Below are 28000 nucleotides of genomic sequence, written 5' to 3' on the forward strand. Positions count from 1 at the left end.
ATTGAATCAAGAGTATTTTTTCTTGTCGATGTTTTTAAGAGTCTGGACTCTAGATCTGATGTGGTTTTTTTTTGTCCAGTGTATCTTTCTTCAAAAACAACTATTTTCCGAGAGGAAATTTGGCAACTCGCAAATGTTCATACGGCGTTTTTCCGTAGCACGGCTGAATACGCGACGCAAAAACAATGAGTAAAACGTTGAGCCATGACGGCCTCCATCCTCCCTTCCCACCAAAACATCCCCTTCCCCAGCTCCATCGAGGAAGTAGCTTTTCCTGGCCTGCTGAACGGGGAACGGCTCATTTTTCAAAACAAACGGATTGACGGAGCGGCGGATGGTGGGGTGTGGCGGTGAGGGCGGTTAGTGGGGTTGGAGGGGGGCGAGGGGGGGGGGGGGTCGAACCGCCGCGTGTCGTGTCACAGTGACCCAGAGTCCGGGAACCTAGGGGGAGGATGTGGTTGTGGTTTATTGACCTTCTTTCGGGACGCATGACCGATACTCGACCCCCCCTCGCCCCCCCCCCCCCCCGTTTCGTGTCGGGTAGGGGTCGATCTATTGTCCCGAGGTGCGTCCCATTTGAATGGGGGGATTTATCGGTTCGGTCCGCGCCTGGCGCTGCATTCAGCATCCTGGACTGGATTGAATTAGCCTGTTGCGAAACTTCAGCTGGAGCAAAATTGAGAGCTATATCTTAAAAGAGAATTGCTCACTAACCACGATGAGCGTATCGGAAAGGTCTAAATTACACCCCTAGTTGAACAATCTTCTTCTATTCTGAAATATGCTTTTTTTAAGCTTCCCGAAATTTTGGTTGTGCGAATCGTGTTCTACGTGAATGAATATGGAAGGAGTCATAGTCTGCATAGTTGTGAAGCGAATTTTCTATTTCGTGAGGCTAAGGAGTGTGCCAAGCACACGAATGTAACGCAGCGTAAGAATCGCCTTCATTGGGAAGTGTAGGCAATTTAAGTGCAGTGGGGCTGCAATACAGCTGCATTACACGCTTTTTATCCTTGCGCTTTTTACCGTACTACGAGAAACGTAACTGAAACCTTTTTTGAGGCAAAATTCGTTCGAAGATAATTTTGTACTTAATTGAATAGTCGGACAATTACATTTGGACTAACTTTTGTGATAAGGAACTGTTTCTAGCTTATTATAGAAACAAAGTATGTGCCGCGTGAAAGCAGATGGGTGCATTCATAGGTAACTCAGAAATAATCGTTCCTAATTGCAAAATGCAGTAAGTTTTTGAGATTATCCCTCTGTTTTTCATCACCGCTCGTGGCGGCCTTTGGGTCGAGGTGCAATTAAGTTTTGATTTTATTTAATGCAATTCTCTGTGACCGTCCACAGAAAAAGGAGGGTTGCCACGATCGGGGAATACCAAAAAATATCAGGGAATTCTAAAAAGTCGGGGAAGAATTGTAAAGTTACCTTAATTTGCAGTCCAGAATGGGGTTACGTTTCGAACAACAGATTTCGCATGAAAACTATTTTATATCACTTCCTGACAATCATTTGGCATACCTGTAATTGTCAAGGAATCTTACCAAAATGTGTTAGGGGAATCAGAGAAATGTCAGGGAATTTCATTATCTAAATTCTGTGGCCATTTTTGGAAATGGGGCCTTCGATCATGAAGCTAAAGGGGGTTAAATGACGCGAGAAAAGAACTTTTGACAAAATTTCATCAAAGAAAATGTCTATTTTGACACACAGAACACGCTCTTGTCTACACTGCCGTGCTGATGAAAAAATTCGTATGAGCGTTGCAACGTTGCTATATTTCCTTAAGTAAGAAACAAATTCCCCAGGAAAATTCTTAATATTTTCCCTCCAATTTTTCAGACAATTTTGTTCGCAATTTAATCTAAAATATCTGGAAATTTCAGAGGAAAATAATGCACGTTTTATCCGGTGCAATTTGACAACTCTCGAATGTTCATATGGCGTTTTTCCTTAGCACGGTAGTATTCCTATCGTAATCCAGATCCAAAAGGATCTGAGGAAGAACGCCGTACGAGCCTGCAGGCGTTGCCAGATTTTCTTCAATAAAACGACGATTTACTGGGAATATCGTGAATATTTTTCCTCAATTTTTTCAAACAATTTTGTTCGGAATATTATCGAAAACGTCTGAAAATTTCAATGAAAAATACGCTTAATTTTCCTAAAAAATACACGTTTTATCCGGGGCAATTTAGCAACTCTCGAATGTTCATGCGGCGTTTTCCCTTCGTTATCCCTCTCGTAATCCAGATCCAAGGGATCGTTGTTTTCTTGCGCTCCTTTAAGCCTACCCGTGTTCGCGACCCGGAAGCGAGCTGCGTCATTCATACGGCGGTTTAGAGGAGGGGAGGGGGAGGGTTGTAGATGATGTCAACTCTGACGTCACAAGGGGTTGGTCGGCGGGGGTGGAGGCCTGGAGGGGTTCATTCATCCGTGTTCACGCGATTGATCGCGTCCCGTTGACGTGAACCTGTAAGCTGCCCAAATTTGGACGGGTTCGATCGGAAACAGGCCGACTGCATTTCGTCACCTTTCGACGTAATTGTGAGTAACCAATTATTTTTGCTCTAAAAGTGTGAAAAAAGCGACTGAAAGCATCACAATAATTGTTAAAAATGATAAATTAATTCAATTAAAAATTACTGAATGTAGTACACTGGGGAAAAAAACACATTGGATCTAGAGACCAGACTCTTAAAGACATCGAAAAGAAAAAGTACCTACTCTTGATTCAATCGGAATCAGCTTAAATCAAGAACCAAGCCTCTTAATTTAAGCGGATTTCGTTTTGATTCAAGCAAAAATCCGATTGAATCAAGATTAATTTTTCTTGTCAATGTTTTCAAGAGTCCGGACTCTAGATCCAATGCGTTTTTTTTTTTCCAGTGTATTAATAAACTACTTATCTTTGTAGCCATGCGAATTTCAAAAATTTCCGCCGCCGCCATTTTTTTTTACAGAGAAATTGTTGGTTGAATCTGTTAGGAAATTTCACTGAATTTTATTGGCAGCGCGAAGAAAATTCGGTGAAATTTTCGGACAGCTTCGTTGAAAAATTGCTCTGTAAAAAATAAAATGGCGGCGGAAATTTGCAAACGTAGCATGGCGCTTGTGATACTTTGGCCGGAAAGTGACGATTTTATGTTACCAGATGTTCTGTTGTATTTTATTTTTTTTACGGAGAGCTTACCTACGTGACGCATTCAGAGTCTTGGTGTATTGGCCCCAGGTTATGAAGAATATACACTGAAAAAAGTAGGATAGTCATTACAACCAGCCGCTAGTTAAGTGATTTATAGTGAAAACCTATGAAAGCAGTGCTACCATTCCATAACCGTCAAAAGTTTCGGGTTTCTTTTTCGATTTTTCCAAAAGTTCCAAGAAAGTTCCGGAAAATGTAAAAGATCCAGAACATATCGGGAATTTCAAAAGCCCCGGGAAAAATTCAGGAGAATCTCAAAAGTTCCGGAATTCGGAACTAATTCCGGGGAATGGGTGCACTGTATGAAAGAGTCGTGAAAAATCTGGGGGGGGGGGGATTTCCTGAAAATTGCCATCCGTAGAGGAATTTTTTGCACCACGGTCATGAAGTCCTGGAATCATAGGGATTTTTTTGTGTGGGGAATGCTGGGTACCCTTCTGCGATTAAAATCGATACAAGTTTAATGAAGACGAAGTTCAAAAGAGAAAATTTGTTGTATGTTTCAGGTTAATCACCGAAAACGGGAAACAGAGTGCATATTTCCAGTGCCGCAAATCCACACGAAGCTTAGAAAGCAAGACCACCAATTGTTTCAACCCCAACGAAGAGGTAAGACCGGATAGACAAATCCCCAATTTTGCCTGAAATTTCCCAAAAAATCTTCAAAGCTCCTCGTATTTTTTTTTGTGTTTCTTACTCCATCTTTCCTATATTTTCCTACAATTAAGCTTGATTTTCACGGTAGAATTTTCGGGCTGATTCAACCAGCATCAGTTTAACTGCATTTCACATTCTCAATTGAATTGGTTATGCGCAAAAAGATTTAAGCACCAAACATGTAATAAGAGAAATGCAATAAAATTTAATGACCCATTTTAAACCTTAGGATCATAAAACATGTGATTAATTCATCGTTCCTCTGACGTAAGAGCGTATCTCGATTTTCTCGTGAGCCCTGTTCTCCGCACTGTAAAAAAATTCGCGGCGTTTTTACCAAGGTCGCCGTTGGTACCCTTACCATCTCACTTTTTTTACCAATTTTTATAAAATATTGGCGTTTTTACCAAGGTTTTACCAATAATTTTACCGAGATTTCTTGGTAAAATTACCCATTCCATAAATGGTAATTTTACCAAGAAAAAACTGGGATCAAATAGAACCCTGAATTTTTGGTAATTTTACCCTTTTCTTAGTAAATACACCGAGATTTTTTTTTCAGTGCGTATACCTCCATACTGTCTGAGGCTCATGTGGAAATAGAAATACTCCTTTGCGTCAGAAGAGCGACGAATTCAGCCATCGTTTTAATATTTTAATGCGATGAGACTCAGGACGGATCATTCAAACATCACGAGTTTTAAGGTTTTTCTCGCATTCCCAAATTTTGCGCTTAAGTCTATGAGAATGACCATCTCAATTTTCTCTCGTGTTTGATTTTTCCACAGTCAAAGTAACACGGAAAAAAAAATTGCTGATTCAACAATTCAATTGCTAAAAACAGTGAGTGCAATGTTTCAACGCAGATTTTACAACAAAAAAATGCTACACCACATTGTAAACCACATTGTAAACTAATTTAACCACGGGGGTGGTTAAAGTAGCATTTTTTTGTTGTAAAATCTGCGTTGAAACATTGCACTCACTGTTTTTAGCAATTGAATTGTTGAATCAGCAATTTTTTTTCCGTGATTCCGTGAAGGAACACAGCGCCTTAAAACTCTCCATGGGTTTCCTTCAATATATGAAAACTACACCCATAAACTTTCGAGGCGGATTTTTACTCACTTTTTGTGAACGCATAAAACATTAGAGGAAATTAGGCAACATTAGATGTAATTACTCCGATACCAGTGAACGCCGGTCATTTTGCCATTTTTCTTCGAATGTCCGTCGAACTACGCGGTTTAATCAAACTAGTTTTAACCGAGTCAAATCTAATTCGTCGAACGTTTTGCCGCGGTTTGTCGAATTTTCCTCGAACGTCGTTTTATTCGCGACTATTTTAATTAGGTCAATTTCTGCTCGTCAAACATTTCGTTGGGGATCGCCGAAAGTTCGTCCAACCGCACAGTTTCAGTGAACTAATTTTAACTTGATTCGCTCCGGGCCCTGGAAGTGATCGAACTGGTGTCGAATGTATCGCGTTTATTAAGTGGATCGCATTTAGCAAAATGGAACAAGCATAATTACAGTGTTCTCAACATTGTGCAACTTCTTGTTTTCATTTAAAAATGCCTAATACAAGTAAAGTATTAAAATTTACACAATTATTTTCATTTAAAATTAACAAAATTATGGTGGGAAGCAAAATCTATTTGCTATTCTGGGAAATTTCTCGGATAAATATGGAAAAGCAACATTTTAACAACACTGTAGTCCCGCTGGTTCCGGTTGTGATTAGTTGGGGAAAAAAAAAACAAATATAACAGATAATTTTGAAAAATAATTACAAATTTTGGGAATTATTCGTCAAAAAAAAAAAAAAAAAAAAAATGCAGAAATTCGGAGAGTCGAAAAATATAGCATCCGGTAAAAAATTTAAATCTGTAAGCGAATGCCATTTTTCCTTCGTAGCCAATATCTAGTAGGAGTGAGTTTCATGTCCATTAATGTCAATAATCAATGGGACGAACCACCTAAATCACGATAAATCTAAAACATGGAACGAGTTACGCCATTTTTCAAGCGCCTGAATCCGGGATCGAGGCATTTTCATTGCTGTGAATTTACAATTTCGCCGCGTTATTTTGCAGGGTCGAGAGCGAGAAATCACTGCGGAGGTTCACAGCGGCTCGACGCACGGTTCGGCGGCGACCATTCGGCGAACGAGCAACACGAGCGGGGGGTCCAGGGGCTCCATCCCCCCGACCCCTCACACCCCACACACCCCGCACGCCCCTTCAAAAGCCAGCTCGCGCAACGCGTCGCACAGGTAAGCCCGTCATTCACCCCCGTTCCCCCTTCCCCAGTCTCTGCTTGCCTCTATTTATGCAACTCTGAATCTTACTTTTCCCTATCTCAACCTGCCCAGACCAATACCATGAAAACTATTCCGATGGCCCACGTGCGAAACCATGTATCATCGTTTGCGATGTTGGAGACTTCCTGTCATACCTTATTTTTTCATCACTGGAAAAAAAACACATTGGATGTCCAGACTCTTAAAAACATCGACAAGAAAAAATACTCTTGATTCAATCAGATTTAAGCTTAAATTAAGAACCAAGCCTCTTAATTTGAGCGGATTTCCTTTTGATTTCAGCTTAAATCTGATTGAATCAAGAGTCCCATTTCTTGTCAATGTTTTCAAGAGTCTGGACTCTAGATCTAATGTGTTTTTCTTTTCCAGTGTTGGAAAACAAGTTGGCGCAATTTCTTGAGGACTTTCTTGATTTTGATACTCTTTTGACTGAGTATTCTGCATACATTTCAAGACATAGCTTTGACTTGTTTCTCTTCGTAAAAATCAAGTAGGAGCGGAAATTTTGAAACATTACGATGGAGATGCGTGGTTCTGCACTAGGACCATCGATGTGTACGGCAAAATTGCAAAAACGCGGAAACATGGAAACACGTGAATTTTCTCTCTATTTTTGATATTTATTGGATGATGGGTCAGTCAGAGAAACTGAAAACCTTAGTAGATAAGGGTTTTTATTTTAATCTCGGTAGTACCATTGCTAGTTAAAATTTTGAAAAACCACGGAACATTTCGCCGCTGTGGCAATAAAATGAAAAACAAAATAGAAGTGGATATTTTGAAACAACACAATGGAAATACGTGGTTTCGCTCTTTATCCATCGATATTTATTGGCTGATGGGTCAGTCAAGAAAAAAGAGAACCACAGCAGCTAACAGTTTTTATTTTCATCTCGGTTGGACCATTTCTAATCAAAGTTTTGAAAAACCACGGAACATTTCGCCGCTCTGGCTATAGTCAACACAACATTTCCTGACCGAATCCACGGATTGGATACATTGCAATAAATGCGGATAATTTAGGGCGGAGTTGACTATAACTCCGACATTTTTGTCTAAAACCATTCATCATCTATTTGCAGAGAGAACTGGAGTGGGTCAGAGGAGGAGGCTGCTCCCGGTGGGATAAGTCCGACCTACAGGATTCCCAGCATAGACTGGACGCACCTGGAAACGAGTCTGGATTTCTGGAGACAGGAACACTCCAAAACGGTGGCGCGCTCCAGAGAAGAAGACTCAAGCTGCAAAGTCCGCTACAATGATACCGGAAGTCTTGAAGAGGTAAGCGTAACAGAATCTTATCGGAAAAAACTTGCATTTACTGGAAAAGAAAAACACATTGGATCTAGAGTCCAATAGACTCTTGAAAACATTGACAAGAAAAAATACTCTTGTTTCAATCAGATTTTTGCTTAAATCAAAAGGAAATCCGCTCAAAATTAAGAGGCTTTGTTCTTGATTTAAGCAAAAATCCGATTGAATCAAGAGAATTTTTTCTTGTCGATGTTTTTAAGAATCTGTACTCTAGATCCAATGTGTTTTTTTTCCAGTGTTTGTTAGATAATCGATATGTATGTCGCAGGCAATTCTTGATCAGTTTGGCTCTGACTTTTCTTAAAATATTTCTCATTCAGGCGTGGAATAATTTACAATAAGTCCAGGCAGCATGTAAATTGTCGTATTCGGGTCATTTGCTTTCAACCTCGTACACAATTGGACCACATTTTGAAATTCGGAACTACAATTTCTGCTCATCCGGTATCACACGTCCATTATTTGCATAGGGAAACTAAAAGTGCATACGTTGTTTCTAAACTGAGACAGAAATTGTAGTTCCGACTAGCAAAAGAAGTCCAATTTCAGTGCCTCAATGTTTGCATTGCCATATTTAAATGAGCTTTTTTTCTTTTTTCGCGAGAAGCCAGAGAATAGTCAAAGAATTTTAGCGCCAGCGATCAGGGAATTTTTCCGAAGAGTCAGAGAAAATCAGGTGAGTTTGAAATTTGATTATACCTTTAACCGTAAATTGGCGTACTTTTTGCCACTAGGAACTATGAATTCTAGCTCAGTTTAGAAACAACGTATGTACGGTTAACTTCCCCATTCAGATGAGTGTTCTGGCGGATGAGCCAGAAATTGTAGTTCCCATTGCAAAATGAACGTCGCGTTTAGCAGAAAGGAACCAAGCCCAATCAGCTATTGCCAAATTTAATTGGGTCATTTAATTTTTCAAATGAAAACTGTTGTGCGGATTTTTATGCAGATTTCAGTGAACTTTCTACATACTACGTAGCAAATTCCTTCAAACTTTCATAGGAATACGCACAAACGTTCTCTTGCAAAAAATTAAATTGTCCTGTTAAAGACAGTAGTTGATGTGGCTTGGTTCCTTTTTGCTGAACGCGGTCCAAATGTAGCACGATTAAAAATGCTTAAGATCATACGACTTTTGAATACATTTTTGATGCGGGAAAAAAACAGGTTTTTATCGGTGTATTGCTTGTCATTTTTCACAGGTGAACGTGGAGCACCTAGTGGACTACTACGAGGACGAAGTAGTCAACCTACCGACAGATCCTCCAATCACAATCAACTGTGACAACATGAGGGTAAGTTGAACACCAGTTCATGCGTGAAAACCTGCAAATACCAATTTTGAAAATTATTGCCAATAAACTTTCCGCAAGTTGCAATATTTGGCAACGCTACTTCACAGTGTATTTGAATGTCGAGGCCTTAATGATCAACACAATTGCACAAGTAACATACATATCCCTTACCTTCTGGGCTCAAATAGTATAATGGCCAGACCAGAGCCGCCAGGTACAGGCGTTGAGATCACGACAGTCGAAACGCCTTCAATTTTGTGCATGCGACACGCACATCCTAAAAGCGCGAATAGTTGCATGCAGACCTTACCATTGAATCAGATGGAGCGCCTTAAATTATTTTACCTAGATCGTGAAACAACCTACCGACGGATCCTCCAATCACAATCAACTGTGACAACATGAGGGTAAGTTGAACACCATTTCATGCGTGAAAACCTATGCATAATGTTTTTACAGACGGTTTTCGGTGATGACGACTCCACATAATTTTCTCGTATACTCCTATTGATTCCGATAAATTGTACCGGTATTTCTACAAATTGCACATTTGGCAAGAGTATCATGTGCAAAAGACACGATAGTAAGAAAAAATATGGACCGACGTCTACATTTTTCCAAAAAAATTAAAAGAGGAGCTTTTAAAGAAGGTGAAAAAAAGATTTAACATAACCAGAAGCGCAACTACTGCAAAAACGTGCTTTTATTTTACATACAAGGTTTTGATTTTTTTCTATCAATTTTTTTCAATTTTTTTTTAGTGCGTTGATTGCCACGCTGTCGCGTGAGCCTTCGGCAACGCAACTCGCTTTTCTTCACTTTCCCTAGTTTTCATATATTTTCCATCTGATCATTAGTGTTGGCTGGATTTCGTCCATTTTTCAATTTTAGCCTCAGTTTCGAGTCTGTCATCCAGCCACGGCCCATAAAACTAATAAGTAGACTTGCAACTGAGATCTTTACGGATTACAGCCAGCCAATCACGTGTGGGCTTGGTGTCTCACCACCTGCGGCGTCAGCAAGGCTATATGGGTTGGCTGTTTCTCATGATCTAGGTAAAATAATTTAAGGCGCTCCATCTGATTCAATGGTAAGGTCTGCATGCAACTATTCGCGCTTTTAGGATGTGCATGTCGCTTGCACAAAATTGAAGGCGTTTCGACTGTCGTGATCTCAACGCCTGTACCTGGCGACTCTGGTCTGGCCATTATACAATTTGAGAAGGCAAGGGATATGTATGTTACTTGTGCAATTGTGTTGATCATTAAGGCCTCGACATTTAAATACGCTGTGAAGTAGCGTTGCCAAATATTGCAACTTGCGGAAATTTTATTGGCAATAATTTTCAAAATTGATATTTGCAATGATTGTGCGGAAATGTTTCCGGTGGAAATTCTCTTAGAAACTTCATGCAACCTTGAGGACAAATTGCATTCGAATATCAGTCATGATACATAAATAGTCTACATGAGATGTTGCCTACTTTCGCTGCGCAAGAATTATGGCTTTTCATTTTCTGAATGCTATACCTTTAACTTAGAATATATTTGTAAAACATTTCAGGCCGATTTCTTACTTAAGTTTGTGTTTTAAATAATAAAACATTAGTTAATGAAAAAAAGGCTAGTTAAAATGAATTGACTGATGATTGACCGAATGAATTGATTGTTTGGTTTTAGTTATGTTTTCCATAAGATAATACTTTTCAGAATTTTCGCCAAAATCTGGAAACAGGCCAGGTGCCGACAAGTGTTTTAGAAATAAAAAAATGACCATTTTCAATGAGTTTGATGTTTTTTATTTCTATTACAGCATCAGTACAAGAAATTGTGGCAACTTCGAGCCACCCTGGAGGAAGACGAAGGGAAGACAGAAGCTGAAATCTCAGCCACACCGCAATCCCATTCTTCAGCCGACCAATCGCCAGGTATTTCGCACATTCTTTTATCAATTTCATTTCATCTCTTGTTACAGCCTATTCACGTTGTTTTTCGATCAATTCACGGTGTCCTTGATCGATTTATGGATTTGCCGATTGATTCGCGGGTTTATTGATTTACGATTGTCGATCGAATCAGTGTCGACGGCATCACTGTCGATCGATTCACGTTTTTATTTTCCGGTTAATTCATGTCGATCGAATCGACACCCGTCTTTTAATTCCATCGATCGGTTCACGTTTTTGTTTTATGATCTATTAATGTCGATCGAATCGCCACCGGTTTTATGCTCAACTATCGCTCGAATCGCTGTAGATCAGCTCAGATTTTTCAATCAATGCACCCGAGCATACTCTCTCTGGTGGGCTGGTTATAGAAATTAACAGACAAATCGATGGACAAAGAGGATTATTTAGAGATTTTCCTGATGGAAGCGGGTGGTTCCAATGGACAATAGTGGTAAGTTACAGACTAATTAACGGCAACCAAAGAGAAACCGTTCAGTTAGTTCAGTTATTTAATGTTAAGCACCTGTTTCAACTAAAAGGATCGCTCAATTTTTCCTTTGTTTCCTTTGTCTATCGCTTTGTCTATTAAGTCCTATAAGCAGCCCGCAGCTCCGACCGCCGAGATTCTCTAATGACGAGTATGATTTGGACTGCATTTTGCTATTAGAAAATATAAATTCCGGCCCGGTTTAAAAACAACGTATGTGCCAGTAGTTTCCCTATGGACATAAGTGTTTTTTCAGATGAGCCAGAATTTATAGTTCCAAATCGCAAAATGCAGTCCATTTCATAGCCTCTGAAAGACAAGTTTGATTTAATTCCAACTTTATGTTTGACCTTTAGGGTCGCCACAATATTCAAAAGCCGGAAAGAGGCACTCGTGGTCATATGAGAATAATGGTCTCGATGCAAACCTCCTCCCCCCCTCCTCTCCCTTCCCGCAGAATAGACGGATGGATTTTTCGCGCTCCACTTTTCAACTCTTTAACCTCTAACGAGCTTTTAATTGAATCGTACGCGGCGCATAGAATGCCACGCAAGTTAATCAGGCTGAATTATTGTTGCCATGTTGTATTCAGAAATGCAAGCATTCTCAGCCGCTCTGAAAAAGAATACTAGAAAATAAGACATGACGCATGCGTTTTATAATTCACATTTTAATTTTATCTATCGGTCAATTCCAAAGATCACAAGGATTTCTCACCTTGCGACTAAATCAAAAATGGATTAAAACTTCAAGTAGTTTCTTTCTCTCTCTCTCCCCCTCCCCCCTCTCTCTCCCTCTCTCTCACCTCCCCATCTCTACCCCCTTTCTCCTCCAGAATGAATTCGAACTTTACCCATCGGAATATCGTAAATAATGGAATGATACAACTAATCGAGCTTCCCTGTGTTGCACAGTATCATTCTCAATTGAAGGCGTTTTTTCTTTCGTTGAGTCGGGCATTTCTTCTAATCTCACTCATCATTCCTCTCCCCCCCCCCCCCCTCTCTCTCTCTTTTTCTCTCTTAAAGCTGCGTTTTCAAGTGCGAACTTCAAACTGTCATAATTTCGGTTCAATACGAATACTTGATACTCCTCCATAGAGGAGATCCTAGCCATGGTAGAGGTGGACATAAATGGACTTCATTTTGCAATTATGAACTATAATTGAAGCGCTGGGTGCAACTAGGGATTCCTTGGTTGCAGTGTCTACGAATCTCCGCCAACGGTTCATCCATTTCAACGAAAGCAAATATGAATTGAATTCCATGAAACTTTTACCGAATTTTCTTGATGACTTTAAAATGATGAAAACGAGTAATTTCAGAAAATTCACCGCATAGTTTTTTCTCTTAAATATAAATTAGCAGTGAAGATTTTGAGACAACGCAGCTAAGAGATGCTCTTCCTGCACCCAACGCCTCAATTTTTGGCTCACTTAGAAACAACGTATATGCCGTTACGAGTATCCGCGTGCAGATAAGTGCTTTCACGAATGAGTCAGTTATTGTAGTTCCTAATTGCAAAATGAAGTTCAAATGTAGTGGGTGCTACGAGTGACAAGATCCAGAGGGAGGAAGTCTATTGAGACCGCCTCCATTGTCGGTAACTTTCCTAATGTGGGTGTCAGGGGCACCGCGCGTGACGTCATTACCATAGTCACCATCCTTGTAGCAAAGGACTCGACTGAAACTTTCTTAATGGTGATTTTACTCGGTGATGAGGTTTGAAAATGACTTCAGTTTGAACGTTCGGCGTTGGACATAGCTTTTACGAAGGACTAACGGACTACAAAAAGGAACAAGCTCAGACGAAACTGTGCGCAACCCAACGGGCCGATTATTGAAACTGATAGACAAAGCTATAGACAAAGACGACAAAAGGAATTTGGAGGGATCCTATTGGTAGAAGCAGGTGGTGGCAATAGAAAATACAAGCTTTCGAAGTTTCCAGATTATGTTCGACTTCTCCTATTGACTCGATCCATTGTGCGTCGGGAGAAGGAGAGTATAAAGTAGAGTAGGAATTATCTTTTATTTTTATCCTTTCGGGTTTATAAAGTTGCAAAGATACAATCTTAAGTCACGTGTATCTATATCAATATCATTCGGCAATTAAAATTTTAAATATTGCGTAAATTTAAAAGTCTAAAAATTATTAAAATGTTACACGGTAGATTGAATATCGACGGTGAGACTACCAGAGCACGTACTCGTAGTTTTATCGTCTGATACGGGCTTAAGGTCACGTTAGCGATAATCAGGATAGGTCGTGATTCCATTTATTTTTGCCGATAATTGTTTCACACATTGCACTATTTGGCAACGCTGTCGCATATAGAAGATAGTAAGTAATGATAAGGGTGCGATTTTTCAAATTTTTTTGATATATGTAGATTAAATGAGAAGATTCAGAAGAAAGTAAAGCGTGTCATTGCCGATAGAGTCAGGCGCGTGATTCCCGCGTGAACTATAGCCGCCATTTTACTTTTATTACGTATAATGATTGAATTACCTATTTCTTTGCTCAACACGACTTGATTAAATCCTCACACCGGGCCTATACTCTTGCAACGACGACATCCGAATGCAACGAACGACACGTTTCGTCGACCCGGCGACCACGCGCGGACCGTTCCATCACGGTGGTGCAGCCACTGCAGCGCCCGGGCCTGCGCCCCCCCCCCCCCCCCCATTCCTACCAAAAAAACCGAGATCATTTTTACCTGCGGCGCGAGGCGCGAGCCGTTAGAAACTCCCCCCCCCCCCCCCCCTTCGCTATTCTCGACTCACGTACCTGTTCGGCCGCTGTGAATCACAATAAGAATTTTGGGCTATCATTCCTAGGTCCCTCCCCCTCCCCCCCCCCTCCTCTCCTCCGCCTCACGCGAAGCTCGTTGTTGTCTAATTTTGTCATTTAATACGGCTATGTCCATTCGAAAGCATAGTTCCGAAATAAACTTGTTTTATACTTCTAATCGGACTCCAGAGGATCCACGAAAGCATCCATACCTAGCTCTCTTTCGAAGCAGCCAGTGTTTCGTTGTTCGTGTGCTCTGATACAGGTGGAGTATTTTCACCCGGAGCTTCCGTTGTGTGTATTCGATTCTTCGCGATTTTCGTATTTTAATTTTTCTAATATCGTTCTATAGTTTTTCCCGTGTTTTTCGTGCATCCAGACATGTGTTCGAGAAAGTGAACTTTGCCCTTACATCGGCTAAAGATATGTTACCCACCGGTCCACAGCAGATCGACGAGTGACTGCTAATTGAACTAATTTCACAATTCGGAATTGCGATTTCGAGCACGTTCCAAAGACAACGTACACGTACATTAGTTTCCCTGTGTACATGAGTGCTTTTTCAGACGAGCCAAATCTATGTTTCAGCGACGTTAATATGAGCTTCTCGTCGGAGACTCTACTTTGCTCGGCAATGATCTCCTTCGGACCGTATAAATTTATGGAAATCATGAAATTCGTAAAACATGCACCACTGAAACGAAAACACCGCGAATATACATACCTTCTCTATGGCAACATCGAGGAGAGCTTTTCGTGTAATTTTTGTGATATTGAGAATCCTGCTAAGACGTTCGCTACATATCTATGCGAGTTGAGGGACATTGCAACCACCCGTTCCTACCAATAGGATCGCTCCATTTTCCCTCCGTCTTATTTTTCTATCGATTCGTCTATCGATTCCGATAATCATCCTGCAGTCGATTAAAACAGGACAAATGATGAGGCTGCTACATTAACCTATCTTCAACAGCACATCGTAAGTCACCGTGCAACTTGCAATTCGATTATCTACTTTTCTATATTGGCGTTAAAGTCTCCAAACCTATTGGCAATCCAATGATTATTTTGAGGATAGTTCGTGCTTTTTATTAGCGGAAAATATCAAGAGCGTAAATTGATGATTCTCTTCTGTGTCTATCGCTTTGTCTATCCATTTTGATAATCAGCCCACTGTTCAAGGAACGAATGTGGATACAGCTCTGAAGAATGTTTTCTTCTGAGCTGTAGAAATCCGATTTCTGAACCTAACTTGACAATCGGTTATAGCTCCACTGAAAACTTCGCCTCCATAGAGTTAAGCCATGGTGTCTGGGGCTGGGAAGAACCAGGATTCGTCGGGGAATAAAAATTTTTAGGGAAAAATCGGGGAATTTTTTCCTGAAACCAGGATTCTCTTCGTCTACCGCTGAGAGATCATTTGACCGTGTTTCTGCCAAACGGAACTATGTGCATTGAGACGTGAGCCCTGAGACCCTTAAGAAGACGTGTATAACAGAATTCAGGACTATTAGTTTCTTGATTTCTGGTATGCATTTTTTTTAAATTCGGTGTAAATATAAAATCTACATACTATATATGTTTTTATACTAATATAATATCAATGTTTAGCACTAATATTTTTTTCATTCTACATCCACGGAAAGGAATCCTGAGTCTCTTCGGTAATTTTTCTCTTTAATATACAGAGCAGGGATGGGGGGCAGCATATGCATGTGCCTACCCCTCCGTCCGCAATCGCCACCATCAAAACATGAGAATCCGCCACGTCCGAAATCGCCACCGCATCAATATCCCCGTCGTGCGGCGCTCGTTCGTTACCGCTGACGTCACTGGCACTTTTAAAGCCCCATTCATTCTTATGACCCTTAACTTTGGCCTTGTCTCCACGGGACGTTTTCATGGGATTTGTCCCAAGTTCGAATCGCAGGAATGAAACTTCTGGGATTTTTCCCAGTTACCATCTCCACGGGACGGGGCTCATACAGTCCTGCGACTAGTTTGCGCGGGAAGATAAATTAGTTAAAGTCGAGTATTTGACCGGGATTAAAATAATAATTGCACTCAATTGACAATTAGACACATTTTTTAACTAAACAAACATTAACAATGTAGTAATGAATAAAATATCGCACGATTCGTTTTCACTTATTCTTCCTCTCTCAGTGGATCCTAGGGGTACAAGTACCATACTTGGTACTGGGAAAAATATTGATTAACTCAATATTTTTCCCAACTTCGTAAGTGGGATTTTTCCCTGGGACAAATCTCGTGAAACGGCTCGTGGAGACAAGGCCTAACGAGCACACCTCATCTTTCCACTTCCACTTAGTTCCATTTAGCATAAACGCGTCCAAATACGTTTTTAATAAATTGTTTTAGCGTCTCCGCTAACCTCTTCGTTCTCTGTTGCAGAAACGGGGGAGCACCCAGGCGGGTCGCACACGACCTCGTTCGAGTCGAACACGGAGCCCCTGCTGGAGGACCACGGGAGCGGGGGCGGCGGCGGGGGCGGGGGCGGAGGGACCAAGTGGGTGAGCTCCCACGGGAGCGGGACGCCGTTGGCGACGTACGAGTCCCGGCGGCAGACGTACCGCAACGTCCTCAGCTGGCGGCTCCGGCGGATGGAGGCGCGCAAACACAACGGCCACGCCGGCCACAACGGGGTCGTCAAGCAGAGCACCATCGAGGACACCAGCTTCGACTCGATGGACACCGCGGACACGGAGTACTCGTCGGATACCAGCCGCCTCGAACAGGTTAGTCTCATAAGTAAATCCATTCGCATCGAATGACACAGAAAAACCTGAGTTCTATATTCCCCCGTGCTACACTGGAAAAAAAAACACATTGGATCTAGAGTCCAGACTCTTAAAAACATCGACAAGAAAAAATACCCTTAATTCAATCAGATTTAAGCTTAAATCAAGAACCAAGCCTCTTAATTTGAGCGGATTTCCTTTTGATTTAAGCTTAAATCTGATCGAATCAAGAGTCCTTTTTCTTGTCAATAATTTCAAGAGTCTGGACTCTAGATCCAATGTGTTTTTTTCCTGTGAATTTCTTGTGAACTTGTCACTCAGGAAAAGAAAATGTTGAATGAACACCTGGAAAAAAACTCATTGGATCTAGAGTCCAGACTCTTGAAAACATTGACAAGAAAAAGGACTCTTGATTCAAGCAGATTTAAGCTTAAATCAAAAGGAAATCCGCTCAAATTAAGAGGCTTGGTTCTTGATTTAAGCTTAAATCCGATTGAATCAAGAGTATTTTTTCTCGTCGATGTTTTTAAGAGTCTGGACTCTAGATCCAATGTGTTTTCTTTTTTCCCAGTGTAAGGAAGAACGCCGAATGAACATTCGCGAGTTGGTTCCATAAAATGTTCATTTTCGAGAAAAGTCAAGACAGTCAAGAAAATTTCCCAAAAATTGTTTCTGAAATAAGCCAGAATTTGCCATCACTTATTGGTAAAATGTAGTCTAACTGTCTGCGTTTTCCTGCGCATTCTCAAGACATGAAACTTTAAAAATTTTCATAGGATTTTAGGTTTTGAATAGATTTTAAAAATTTTTTGAAAATTTTAATTTTTCTCTCCATGTATAAAGTCCTCAGTAAACAAATCAAAAAAGAGTTTGAACTATCTTTCCCCCATGGGGCTCCAAGTAATTTTGAAACTTTGAACACACTGAAAAGAAACTCCGGCCCTGGATGCCGTACTTACGGCTATATAGACATACCGTCCACGTGCCGAGCTGAGAGGCCGAAAGTAACGGGCGTGGCACCCGGAGCATGCGAAGTTACGGCTCCAGCACCCGGAACTCTCGGCCTTTGAGCCCGGAGCGGACGATATGTCCATATCCTGTAACTTTTTTTTCAGTGCACGTATTTCTCGAAGTACCAAAACCTGCACTTATCCCACGTAGCCTCCAAGCCCTTAAATGACGTCACTAATTTCCTTTCCATCCTCTGTTCCAGACGACGAGTTTCGAATCGACGACAGACAACACGGACAGCACATCCGAGTCGCAGGTTCACCGGCTTCAGGCGCTGCGAGCAGACTCGGGCTACCGGAGTCTGGAGAACCCCCCGCCGCCGCACCCCCTTCACCAACCACCCCCCAAGCACCGCCTCCTCACCCTCGGCGAGAGCTCCGACCTGGAGGCCCTCGTCAAACCCCACGGACACCGCATCCCCTCCGTCGGCGACAGCGTCGAGGAAACGGATGAGCCTCCCACCCCCAGCTGGAAGGAAAAGCTCACCAACGGCTTCCACTACGGACAAGTCAACGGGGTTAATGGGGTCAATCCTGTCAATGGGGTCAATGGAGTCAATGGGGTTAATGGAGTCAATGGTGTGAATGGTGTCAACGGTGTCAATGGTGTCAATGGCGTCAACGGTATCAATGGGGTTAATGGTGTCAACGGCATCAACGGAATCAATGGAACTCATTTGTCTTACAGGTAAGATTCAATTTAGTAACATTTAGGATGGTAGTCTCCATTAAGGGCCATCCCCAAATTACACAATGCATGGCATTCACCCCCCCCCCCTCTGTAATGACTTTGTCACGTAGGTCCCTATCTTTCAACACGTAAAAACAAAATGGCATAACGCTATTCTCGATTTCCCTCCCCCTAAAGCGTTATGTGATTTAGGGACGGCCCCTTACGGCCTCAACTTTAAGTCGGTTTCAGAGATAACCAGAGGCACCATTTACAGAGTGTCCCAAGGTTGGTCCAGGTAACTTCAGAAACCGATTTTTTCTTCGTTGATACGTTTTGTTCCATAACTACCAATGTAAACGAGACCAGTTTCCTGAATCCCAAGTAGCAGATGTAGCAACAACTTGCAACAAAATCGTTTGATTCTTGCAACTAATAGATTGATGTGCAGATTGCCTGCTCTCTCCCCCGAAGGAGCTATCATTGTTGGAACTGGTTGCAATTAAGTTGAAACATGTTTCAACCTCAAAGTATTGCTGGTTGCCTATCTTTAGATTTTAAACGACTTTGGTTCAGCAATTTTGCAATATCAGCAGGTTACAACTTTGTCTTCCGATCAGATCGCCGAAAATCGGCACTTATCGACCAAAAGTTGACCGAAAGCTGCAATTTTGTTGCAACTAATACCAACATTGTTTCAACTTGTTGCAACTTTTACATTGAAAAATGCTACTTGGGATGCTATTCATACAGGGTCATTCAAAAGTTACGTACCACTGGCCGTGTACGTGGGAGGTGGCCATTTGAAATTTTTGAGTTGCACCCCCCCCCCCTACTCCCTGAGAGGGTCAAGAACTGGAAAGTACCTGAAAAAGTTGCCCTCTCAATATGAGGAAAAACGTCTCAAACCGCAAATCGATATCTTAATTGGACGTATTTCTACCAAACAGACCTATGTGCAAGTGAGAAATATGGGGTGTGCTCGTCGAAGCTGCATAAGAAGCAATGTAAAAAAGGGCGTGATTCCTTTTGAAGAATTGGAGAAGCGGGATTTTACATTCTATCAAACAGACCTATGTGCCAACTGAATGCGGAACTCATGAGCCGCGGGCATGGCACGAGAGCGTTGTGAACAGGGCTCATGAGTTATTGCCCCCGATGAAGATCGGGCCTCCGCTCGCGGACTCGATCATTGCCGCTGACGTCACTGGCGCTTTATTATTCTCATTCACTCTTACGCAAAGAGAACTATCGAGCACACCCCATATTTCTCACCTCCACATAGGTCTGTTTGGTAGAAATACGTCCAAATGATATTCATATGAGTTGAAATTCTATTCATATGAATTGAAATCCTATTCATACGACTTTGATTTTCTACGCATTTGTACCCACTATTTTCGGCAGGGAGTCTATAGGAACCACCCATTTCAACCGATAGGATCGCTCTATACGCCTTATGTCTTCTTTGTCTATCGCTTTATCTATCAATGTCAACAATCAGCCAGCAGTTTCCTGAATGCTATCCATAAATGCCTCCGCTCCCATTGATTCCCAAGAACCTCACCCGATTGTCTTCGCCTTTGCAGGTCGAAGGAGATGATGAACCGGATGAACTCGTTCCGCCAAGCGGCCTCCCGGAGCGAGTCCCTGGAGCAGGAGACCGACGAAGGGATCATCATCAAGCCCCTGAAGCGTCTCACCCAGACGCCCCACCCGAACCCGGACGCCTCCCGGCGACGCCGCGAGTTCCAGGTGGCGCGGACCAACTCCTCCCTGGACGACAAGTCCCAGTCGGATGCCGACTCGGTCGCCGTCGACACCCAGTCCCGGGTCCACTCCCTCGACTCCCGGGTCCAGTCGCTCGAGGAGAAGTCCGACTACTCCACGACCGAGCTCATCGTCGAGAAGAAGGTCGTCGATTATAACCGGGACAGGGATTTCTCCGTGGACGAGAAGTCGGACGCCCTCTTCCGGGAGTTCAGTCGCTGCGACCGGGAGGACAGGAAGGCCACAGCCCCGGCGGTTCCCGTTGTTGTGTATCGGAGGTTGCGGTCAGAGGCCGCCACTGGGAAAGCTGCCAGGGCTGCTAGGTAAAGGAGGTAGCGATCGTTTTTCCGAAGAACTCCGGATGGACATTCGAGGGTTGCCATTTTTCCTCCGATGAAATATTATTTTTGAGGAAAGTCATGAATATTTGTCCTGGAAATTTCGAATAACTGTAGTTGAAATTGCGAAAAAAATATCTGAAAAATCGAAAGAAAAATATTTATGGGTTTATCGGAGGGTAAAAAGGGTGGCGACCGTTCTTCCGTGCTAAGGAGGAAGTCCGGATGGACATTCGAGAATTGCCAAATTTCCTCCGATGAAATATTCATTCTTGAGGAAAGCCATACTGGGAAAAAAAACACATTGGATATAGAGTCCAGACTCTTAAAAACATCGACAAGAAAAAATACTCTTGATTCAATCGGATTTTTGCTTAGATCAAGAAGCAAGCCTCTTAATTTGAGCGGATTTCCTTTTGATTTAAGCTAAAATCTAATTGAATCAAGAGTATTTTTTCTTCTCGATGTTTTCAAGAGTCTGGACTCTAGATCCAATGTGTTTTTTTCCTGTATAGTTGAAATTGCGAAAAAAATATCTGAAAAATCAGAAGAAACATATTTATGAGTTTATCGGAAGGTATAAAGGATGGCGACCGTTCTCCCGTGCTAAGGAAGAACTTTGTTTTTCCTCAGCAGGGCAACCCGCGTGAAAATCAGTCGTCGTGATTTTGACAATCTGGTATTAGTAAGCTTCTGTGCTAAGGAAGACGAACGCCGTGTGAGCCTTCAGGCGTTGCCAGATTTTTTTTTTAAAGATACGATTTTTTAGGAAAATTTGTTAATATTTTAACTCCGATTTTTTAGATAATTTTGTTCGTAATTTGTTCTATGAGGTGTCTAAAAATTTCATGGAAAACCATTCACGAGTTCTTTCACAGAGTGTCTACCATCAGTAAAAACCGGGAAATCCCGAAAAACATGAGGAAATTAAATGTCATCAGGAAAAATCAGGAATGTTTGAAATGAAATTTTAATAGGCACCCTGTTCAAAATTAATATTTTCTGAAAGAAAATTTGGCAACACCTGGATGTATATACGGTGTTTTTCCTCAGCATGGCAGTTTACATCATGCACGAATCGAAATGATGTCTGTGGACTATCATGTCATCCTGACGTAACTCGGATGTCTATCTAGCGTTACTCCGATGTCAGTTCACTACGGACTAGTTTGTCCAGAGGCGGATCCAGCAATTTGGCAACACCGGATTTTCTCCATTTAAACCTATGCTAAATGATCGATTCTCGTCGAGGCACCTGTCCCCTCCAAGAATCGATACATTTCCATAGGTTTAAATGGAGAAAAGACAACGTTGCCAATTTGCTGGATCCGCCAATGAGTTTGTCGTCACTCTGATGTCAGTCCATCGTCCCCTTGATGTCATTCTGCCGTTTCTTAAATATGTGTGTACCAAGATGTCAGCCTGACGTCAGTCTGATCAGGGCCGGATTTACATTTTCAGCGCCCCCCGCTGAACTTTGGTTGGCGATCTCGAGGAAAAGGAGGATATTCGGTGGGTGAGATGCCATGGAAAATGTTTCAAATTCACCTTTGAAAAAAATGCGATTTCAAATATTTCCTAGAAACTTATTCCGAAAATTCTAATTTCAGCAATTAAAAACTGAATTTGGGTGATACAGTGTGAAAAAAGGCATGAAAAATACATTTTAATACGTACACAGGCTCGAACTTTTTAGAATGACGTACCCACAATTTTACGCTTCTATTTATAGCCCATGTAACCTGGCAAATCCTGGCCCATGTGCCCTGGATCCGACGTCAATGCGGTAGTGTGACTTTAGCACCTACTTAATTTGACATCAGACTGATATATGGACTGCATTTTGCAATTTGGAACTATAAATTCTAGCCCAGTTTAAAAACAACGCATGTGCCGTTAGTTTCCCTATGCACATAAGTGTTTTTCCAGAAGAGCCAGAATTCATAGTTCCAAATTGCAAAATGCAGTCCATATGAAAAAAATCATATATTTGCGAGTCGAGCATCATACTAATATATGTGTGACCATAGTGAACTTTGAGAGCTCAATGGACTTCAGACTGATGTCAGACGGCTCTCTGAACCTCGTTAATACCACATTTAGTCGATGTTACGATATTGAGGGGCTATTTTTACCATGGTTTAATAAATTGATCGATTAAAAAAAATCGCGAGGAGACCGGGCATTTTTTATCTCAAACTTTTTATTCCATACTATACGACTTCGTTGAAATGATACTTTCAAAATTTGATATAAGCAACTATGTGTGTTCAAATTAATTTGAGATTGCATGAACTTACCTTCTAAAGACATTTTGTATGCTAGGTTGTTGTAAGGGTTGTGATTGTGACATAAAGTTTTTGAAGGGTTGTGAAAGTGATGTGTACATCAGTGGCGAGGCGTGATAAGCGACCATCGATAGTTTCCCTTTCGAAGCTATGATGAAGAATCTCTTGTTATGTCGTTCGTCGCGATCGCCCAACTAATGGAGATGTTGCACGTGTGACGAATTTGCGACTTGACTGTTGATTCTTATGTAAAAGTTCGCGAGGAACACGATGGTGCCACTGGTTTTCTCCGAAATCAACTCCAAGCTCAAAAAAAGCTCTCAAGTTGAGGCCAAAATGGAGGGAATATCCCACCCTACCCTGAGAGTTCACCTCTACATCAAGGCAAACTCCCCATGCAAAGATAGGGAGCAAATACATTGACAGGGCTGCCACTTTATTTGGGGACTCCAAAACTGAAAACACGGCAACCCTGCTAATGTATTTGCTCCCTATCTTTGCATGGAGAGTTTGTTTTGATGTAGAGGTGGACTCTCAGGGTAGGGTGGGAGATCCCCTCCATTTTGGGCTCAAATTGAGAGCTTTTTTTGTGCTTGGGAGTTGATTCCAGAGAAAACTAGTGGCACCATCGTGTTTCTCGCGAACTTTTACGTAAGAATCAACAGTCAAATCGCAAATTCCTCACACATGCATCATCTCCATCGATTTTTTCCGAAGGTTTGAATGAAAGGTTGATACATCGCAAATGACGCCACGCCATTGGTGTACGTGAAAAGCTCCGATCCGTAACTTCTTTTCAGGAGAGACGCAGCCTCTAGGGAAAGGATCGGTCTCAGGAATTGGAAATATATTTAAATATTAAAGAAGTCTTTTCATCATATCCAAGCGATTTCAAATAATATGTTATTTTTATTTCTTTCGTGATTATTTTATTTTTCTACTCCTGTTTCATGAATGTTATTAGAAGATACATGCAATGCTGCGTCATTGCGTCGAACCGATTTCTTGTTTCTTCTCAGCTCATGATCAGTAGCCTTGTGTTAACGGTTCAACTAGAGAGTTCGATAAAATTTCCGTATTTTTGAAATCCTAAAATTCTCATCAGTAATTATAGCAGGGCTGCTTTTAAAAGGCGAAAAACTTCTCGGTCTGCGGTATTGAAATATTTAAACCCCTTTTATCGTAATTTTCAGCACTTAAGAGCCTAACTTTTGAGTGAATTACGGAAGAGAAGCAGGTTAGAAAAAAAATTGAACTTTTTAATTCTCTTTTCTCCCTTTCATAAATGAAAAACTCATATTTTTAAAGTAGATCCACTAAAAATATTTGTGCAGTAATTTATCTGAAAAGACTTTTTTTCTGCCGAAAAAATATATTGAAAACAATTTAACGTATTAAAAGGTGGCTCTATCATCTGCCTTAACAAAAGGTAATTTATTTATTTCATTTCATACACTTTGCAAGAAGAAAGGAAATATTCAGACAGTTAATCGTATTTGCGAGAATCTGAATGGAAAAAATTAAACAACATGTTGTCGCCGTCGCTGGTTGCATGTATCTCCACATTCTGTTCATCATTGAACGTTTCATGATATATTTTGTTAATTGGTTGTCTTTTGAGTTATCTCTGATGTATATTTTATTTTTATGATTGTTCTGCATTCTAATTAACTTCGATTAGTCTTTCATGATGATTCTGTACATAGTTTTTAAGAGATCCTATTTTTACCCACGTAACCTAAATGAAAGCGTCTAGCCAAAACGCCTATTTATAGAAAAATAAACAAGAAATGTCACATAGTTTGAAGACATATCCACCCGAAGAACAAAAAGGTATGTTTAAACTGTATAAAATTTGGTGTCTCGCATAAGGGGTGGGAGAACAATTTAGTTCATGGACACGCCTCTTTGTTTAATATTGCAGTTAAAAACTGCGGTAATCAAATCGAAGCCATCTAAATTATGCGAGTAAATACTGCCGACCGCCTAAAAAATTATGGATGATCTGTGCCTACGTGCTGTAACTCGATGCGCTGCAAGACCAAGACGATTATCGTTGATCCATCATTTCTATTGTTATGCAATTTGCTCTAACTCAGTAGCACTAATTGCATAGCCATAAAACTGAAGGAGCGCTCGCTTCGTGATATGATTATCTCGTATTTAGGGTGATACATGCAAATGCGCGCTTTCTTCAATAAAATCCAGAGCAAAACAGTGAGTTCGCATTTTCAGGTTCTGGGCATCTTCCCTGTCTGCGTTTTCAAATATGCTTGGATCGAGTTATTTTTTTTTTTTTTTTTTTTTTTTTTTGGGGGGGGGAGGGGGGTATACTTTTTTGTAAAATTTATTTTCTATTTCTTACAAAGGAAAGTTTTCGTTATAAAATTTAAATGTCAGTAAAGTGCAGGAAGTCTAATTGTTTATCTCCGGCCAAAGAAAATCTTCGCTGCCAAAATCATCAGCTGCATCTACCGTTCAGCAGGTAGGCAGGATGACCAATGTCCCACTTAATAATGAAGGGAAATGATTTTACTATCTTCAAAATTTCTATAAGCAACCGATCTTTTTACGCATTCGCATAGTAGATTAATTGATTTCATACAACTGCAGTCAAAATATCTTTCCAGGTTCTTAAGGCAATGTTTGCATTTAAATTCGAATTCAATGTGCCAAAATTTATTTATTTTTATCTTTCTAATTCAAGTTCAATTCTAAGCATGCTTTGCATACTTGGATAATGTCCTGCGTTATAATTTGAAACTGCCAAATATGGTGGTTTGTTTCTTTTTTATTACTACTCTCTAATCCATTTTTTTGGTCTGAAATCTCTCCTATCCATGTTGGTTTTTATGGTGATATGTTTTTCTTTTAACGCACAGTCTTTTTTAAAGAAAATGCATTGTTAATAAATAGGATGCTCAATTCGGATAGCCATTCCGATAATACAGGAAAAACTCGATTTGAATTGAACTTTTTTTAAAAAGGTTCCACTCATCTGTACAGTTTTGACCAGGATTGTACGTGTCCACGCGCCGCGAAGGAAGCGAAAACGCCTTCAACTTTTTGCGTATGCAATACGGACAACCTTCGAACACGAATAGTTGCATCCAGGCGGTTTATGTAACGTCCGTTGTTGCGCACTTTGTTCGCATGATATGAATAGGATCGTCCAAAATCAGTCTAACTACACCAGACATTGCCTAATTTCTTCGTAATTTGTATTTTTTCGGGAAAAAGTAAGCTAAATTCTAACTTGATATTGTGTGATTATATTTTTCACGATCTTGGCGAAATTCATCAGAAGTTCTAATGCATTTATTTATTTTTCTTCAAAAAAAAGTGGAAAAAACGAGAGGGAATGGGCAAGGAACTTAAAATTCAGTAGGCTTTCATGAAAAGGTGGGATGTCATCTGTTCAACTGCTCTTTTTCAACAAAAAAAAAAAATAAAACAAAAACAAACCTGCCATAAGTAAGGCAAAGAATTGTTAAATTTCTTAGGGTTATTTAACTTAAAAAATTGAATGACAATTTTTTTTTAAAATGAAAATCAAGAAATCCTTGAGGTTATCCCCCCACAATCCCACGACCTATTGTGGCCCTTCAACACTTCACCCCCACTTGAATTTGGATGGATCCAAAAGGTCTATTCGGCCTATTTGTAATTTTGGCCTAACCGGAGTGAGATCAGTTAGGGTCTTCACGTTTTATTTCTTTTAAAGTTACACTCAGAAGTTCAGATTTTGTTTTCGCATGAATACGAAGTTTAATTGGACGTATTTCTGACAAACGGAACTATGTGTATTATGATGTGAGCCTTGTTATACATATATTCTTATGGTTTTCAGGGCTCGTGTCTTAATGGGCCTAGTTCCGTTTGGCAGAAATACGTCCCATTGATGGGCAACTAGGATACGCTAGTCTCTGCCGACCTACCCCTATTTTTCAAATATTTGGCTCTAATGATTTCTCATGGTGCATTTTAGTTTTTATACACGTTTCGCTAATTTTAAATGGTTGTATATATTCGTGGCAAGTTGTATTTTGCTGCAAACTTATAGATGTCCTGATAAAAATTATGTCTAGTGTCAGAGAAGAACATTGATTTTACATCAAAGATTCATACTTTTCTGCCACAGGAAATTAAGGAAAACTCATAATTGTAACAGTTCCCTCACAAGGTAAATAATTTTACCCCTCAGAACTTCGCATCTTATAATAAGTAATCGATTTTTCTGAGTTATCAGGAAATAACGGGGCAAAAATAAATATTACATGAGAACAAACGTAGAACAGCCGCCGGTTTCTAAACGGTGTCTCATTCAACAAGAAACCTTTTCTTATGATTTTCCATCAAGTATTAATTCAAAATTGCTCGTATTAAAAGTTAACACTACAACGTTAACGATGCAAGAAGGAGCTTCTTTTAAGAATTACCCCAATAAGTACCTAAAGTTTGCTTAGCGCAGTCTAATTTTAAATTAAACTAAACTGTTTAAAATTTCATGTTATTCTCTTCAAAAAGCAAGGTAAATTACATTTGTAATCACTGCCCAAATCAAAATACCTCATATTTTTGAAGTAAAGATGCCAAACAAATATTTGTACATAGCTCAATCTAAGATTCCTCCTCCGACTGTTGTAACTGCACAACTGGCGTGTATTACACATCTTGATTAAAGGTATTTATGGTGAATATCAAAAAACAGATTTTGATTTGAGATTACGCATATTTTTTGTCACACGCACTTAATTTCTTCTAAAGGAAACTGATAGAAATTTTTTTTTGAATCTGCCCTAATTTTCTCGCGTTTTGTTCAGGATACTCGGTGGAAATTTCGAAAAATGAGGGTAATTTTTCTCCTGAAAAAGGAAAAAAGAAAAATACCTCGAAAATTTTGAAGCGTTGCAATTGAAAAAAGTGTTTCAACCCTGTTCACTAACATTAAATTAGCATGTTCAAAAAGTGTGACTCTGTTCATAGGATTACCACAAGCAACCACCAGGTATCTTGCGTGGCAAGCATTAAATTCTCGCGTGATATATCTTTCAATATATGTTATCTTTGTGTATCATCAATAAGATATCTACTAAAGGAGCAAGCGTAACAGCAAGCGGACAGTGTC

General features: G+C 40.6%; 1 protein-coding gene across 2 annotated transcripts in view; it reads left to right on the forward strand.

The window, feature by feature from the left end:
• Positions 1-23771, forward strand: part of LOC109030423 (uncharacterized) — a 167354-nt gene extending 143583 nt beyond the window's left edge. For both annotated transcript variants that reach the window (XM_072304207.1, XM_072304208.1), the window contains 8 exons: positions 3721-3823; positions 5968-6146; positions 7277-7475; positions 8711-8803; positions 10616-10730; positions 16450-16793; positions 18010-18494; positions 20066-23771. In XM_072304207.1, coding sequence (XP_072160308.1) covers positions 3721-3823; positions 5968-6146; positions 7277-7475; positions 8711-8803; positions 10616-10730; positions 16450-16793; positions 18010-18494; positions 20066-20573 — 2026 coding nt within the window. In that variant the 3' untranslated portion in view covers positions 20574-23771. The remainder of the gene's footprint in view (positions 1-3720; positions 3824-5967; positions 6147-7276; positions 7476-8710; positions 8804-10615; positions 10731-16449; positions 16794-18009; positions 18495-20065) is intronic.
• Positions 23772-28000: the final 4229 nt, after the last annotated feature.

This window comes from Bemisia tabaci, chromosome 9 (genome assembly GCF_918797505.1).
Source record: "Bemisia tabaci chromosome 9, PGI_BMITA_v3".
In the NCBI taxonomy this organism is placed as follows: Eukaryota; Metazoa; Arthropoda; class Insecta; order Hemiptera; family Aleyrodidae; genus Bemisia; species Bemisia tabaci.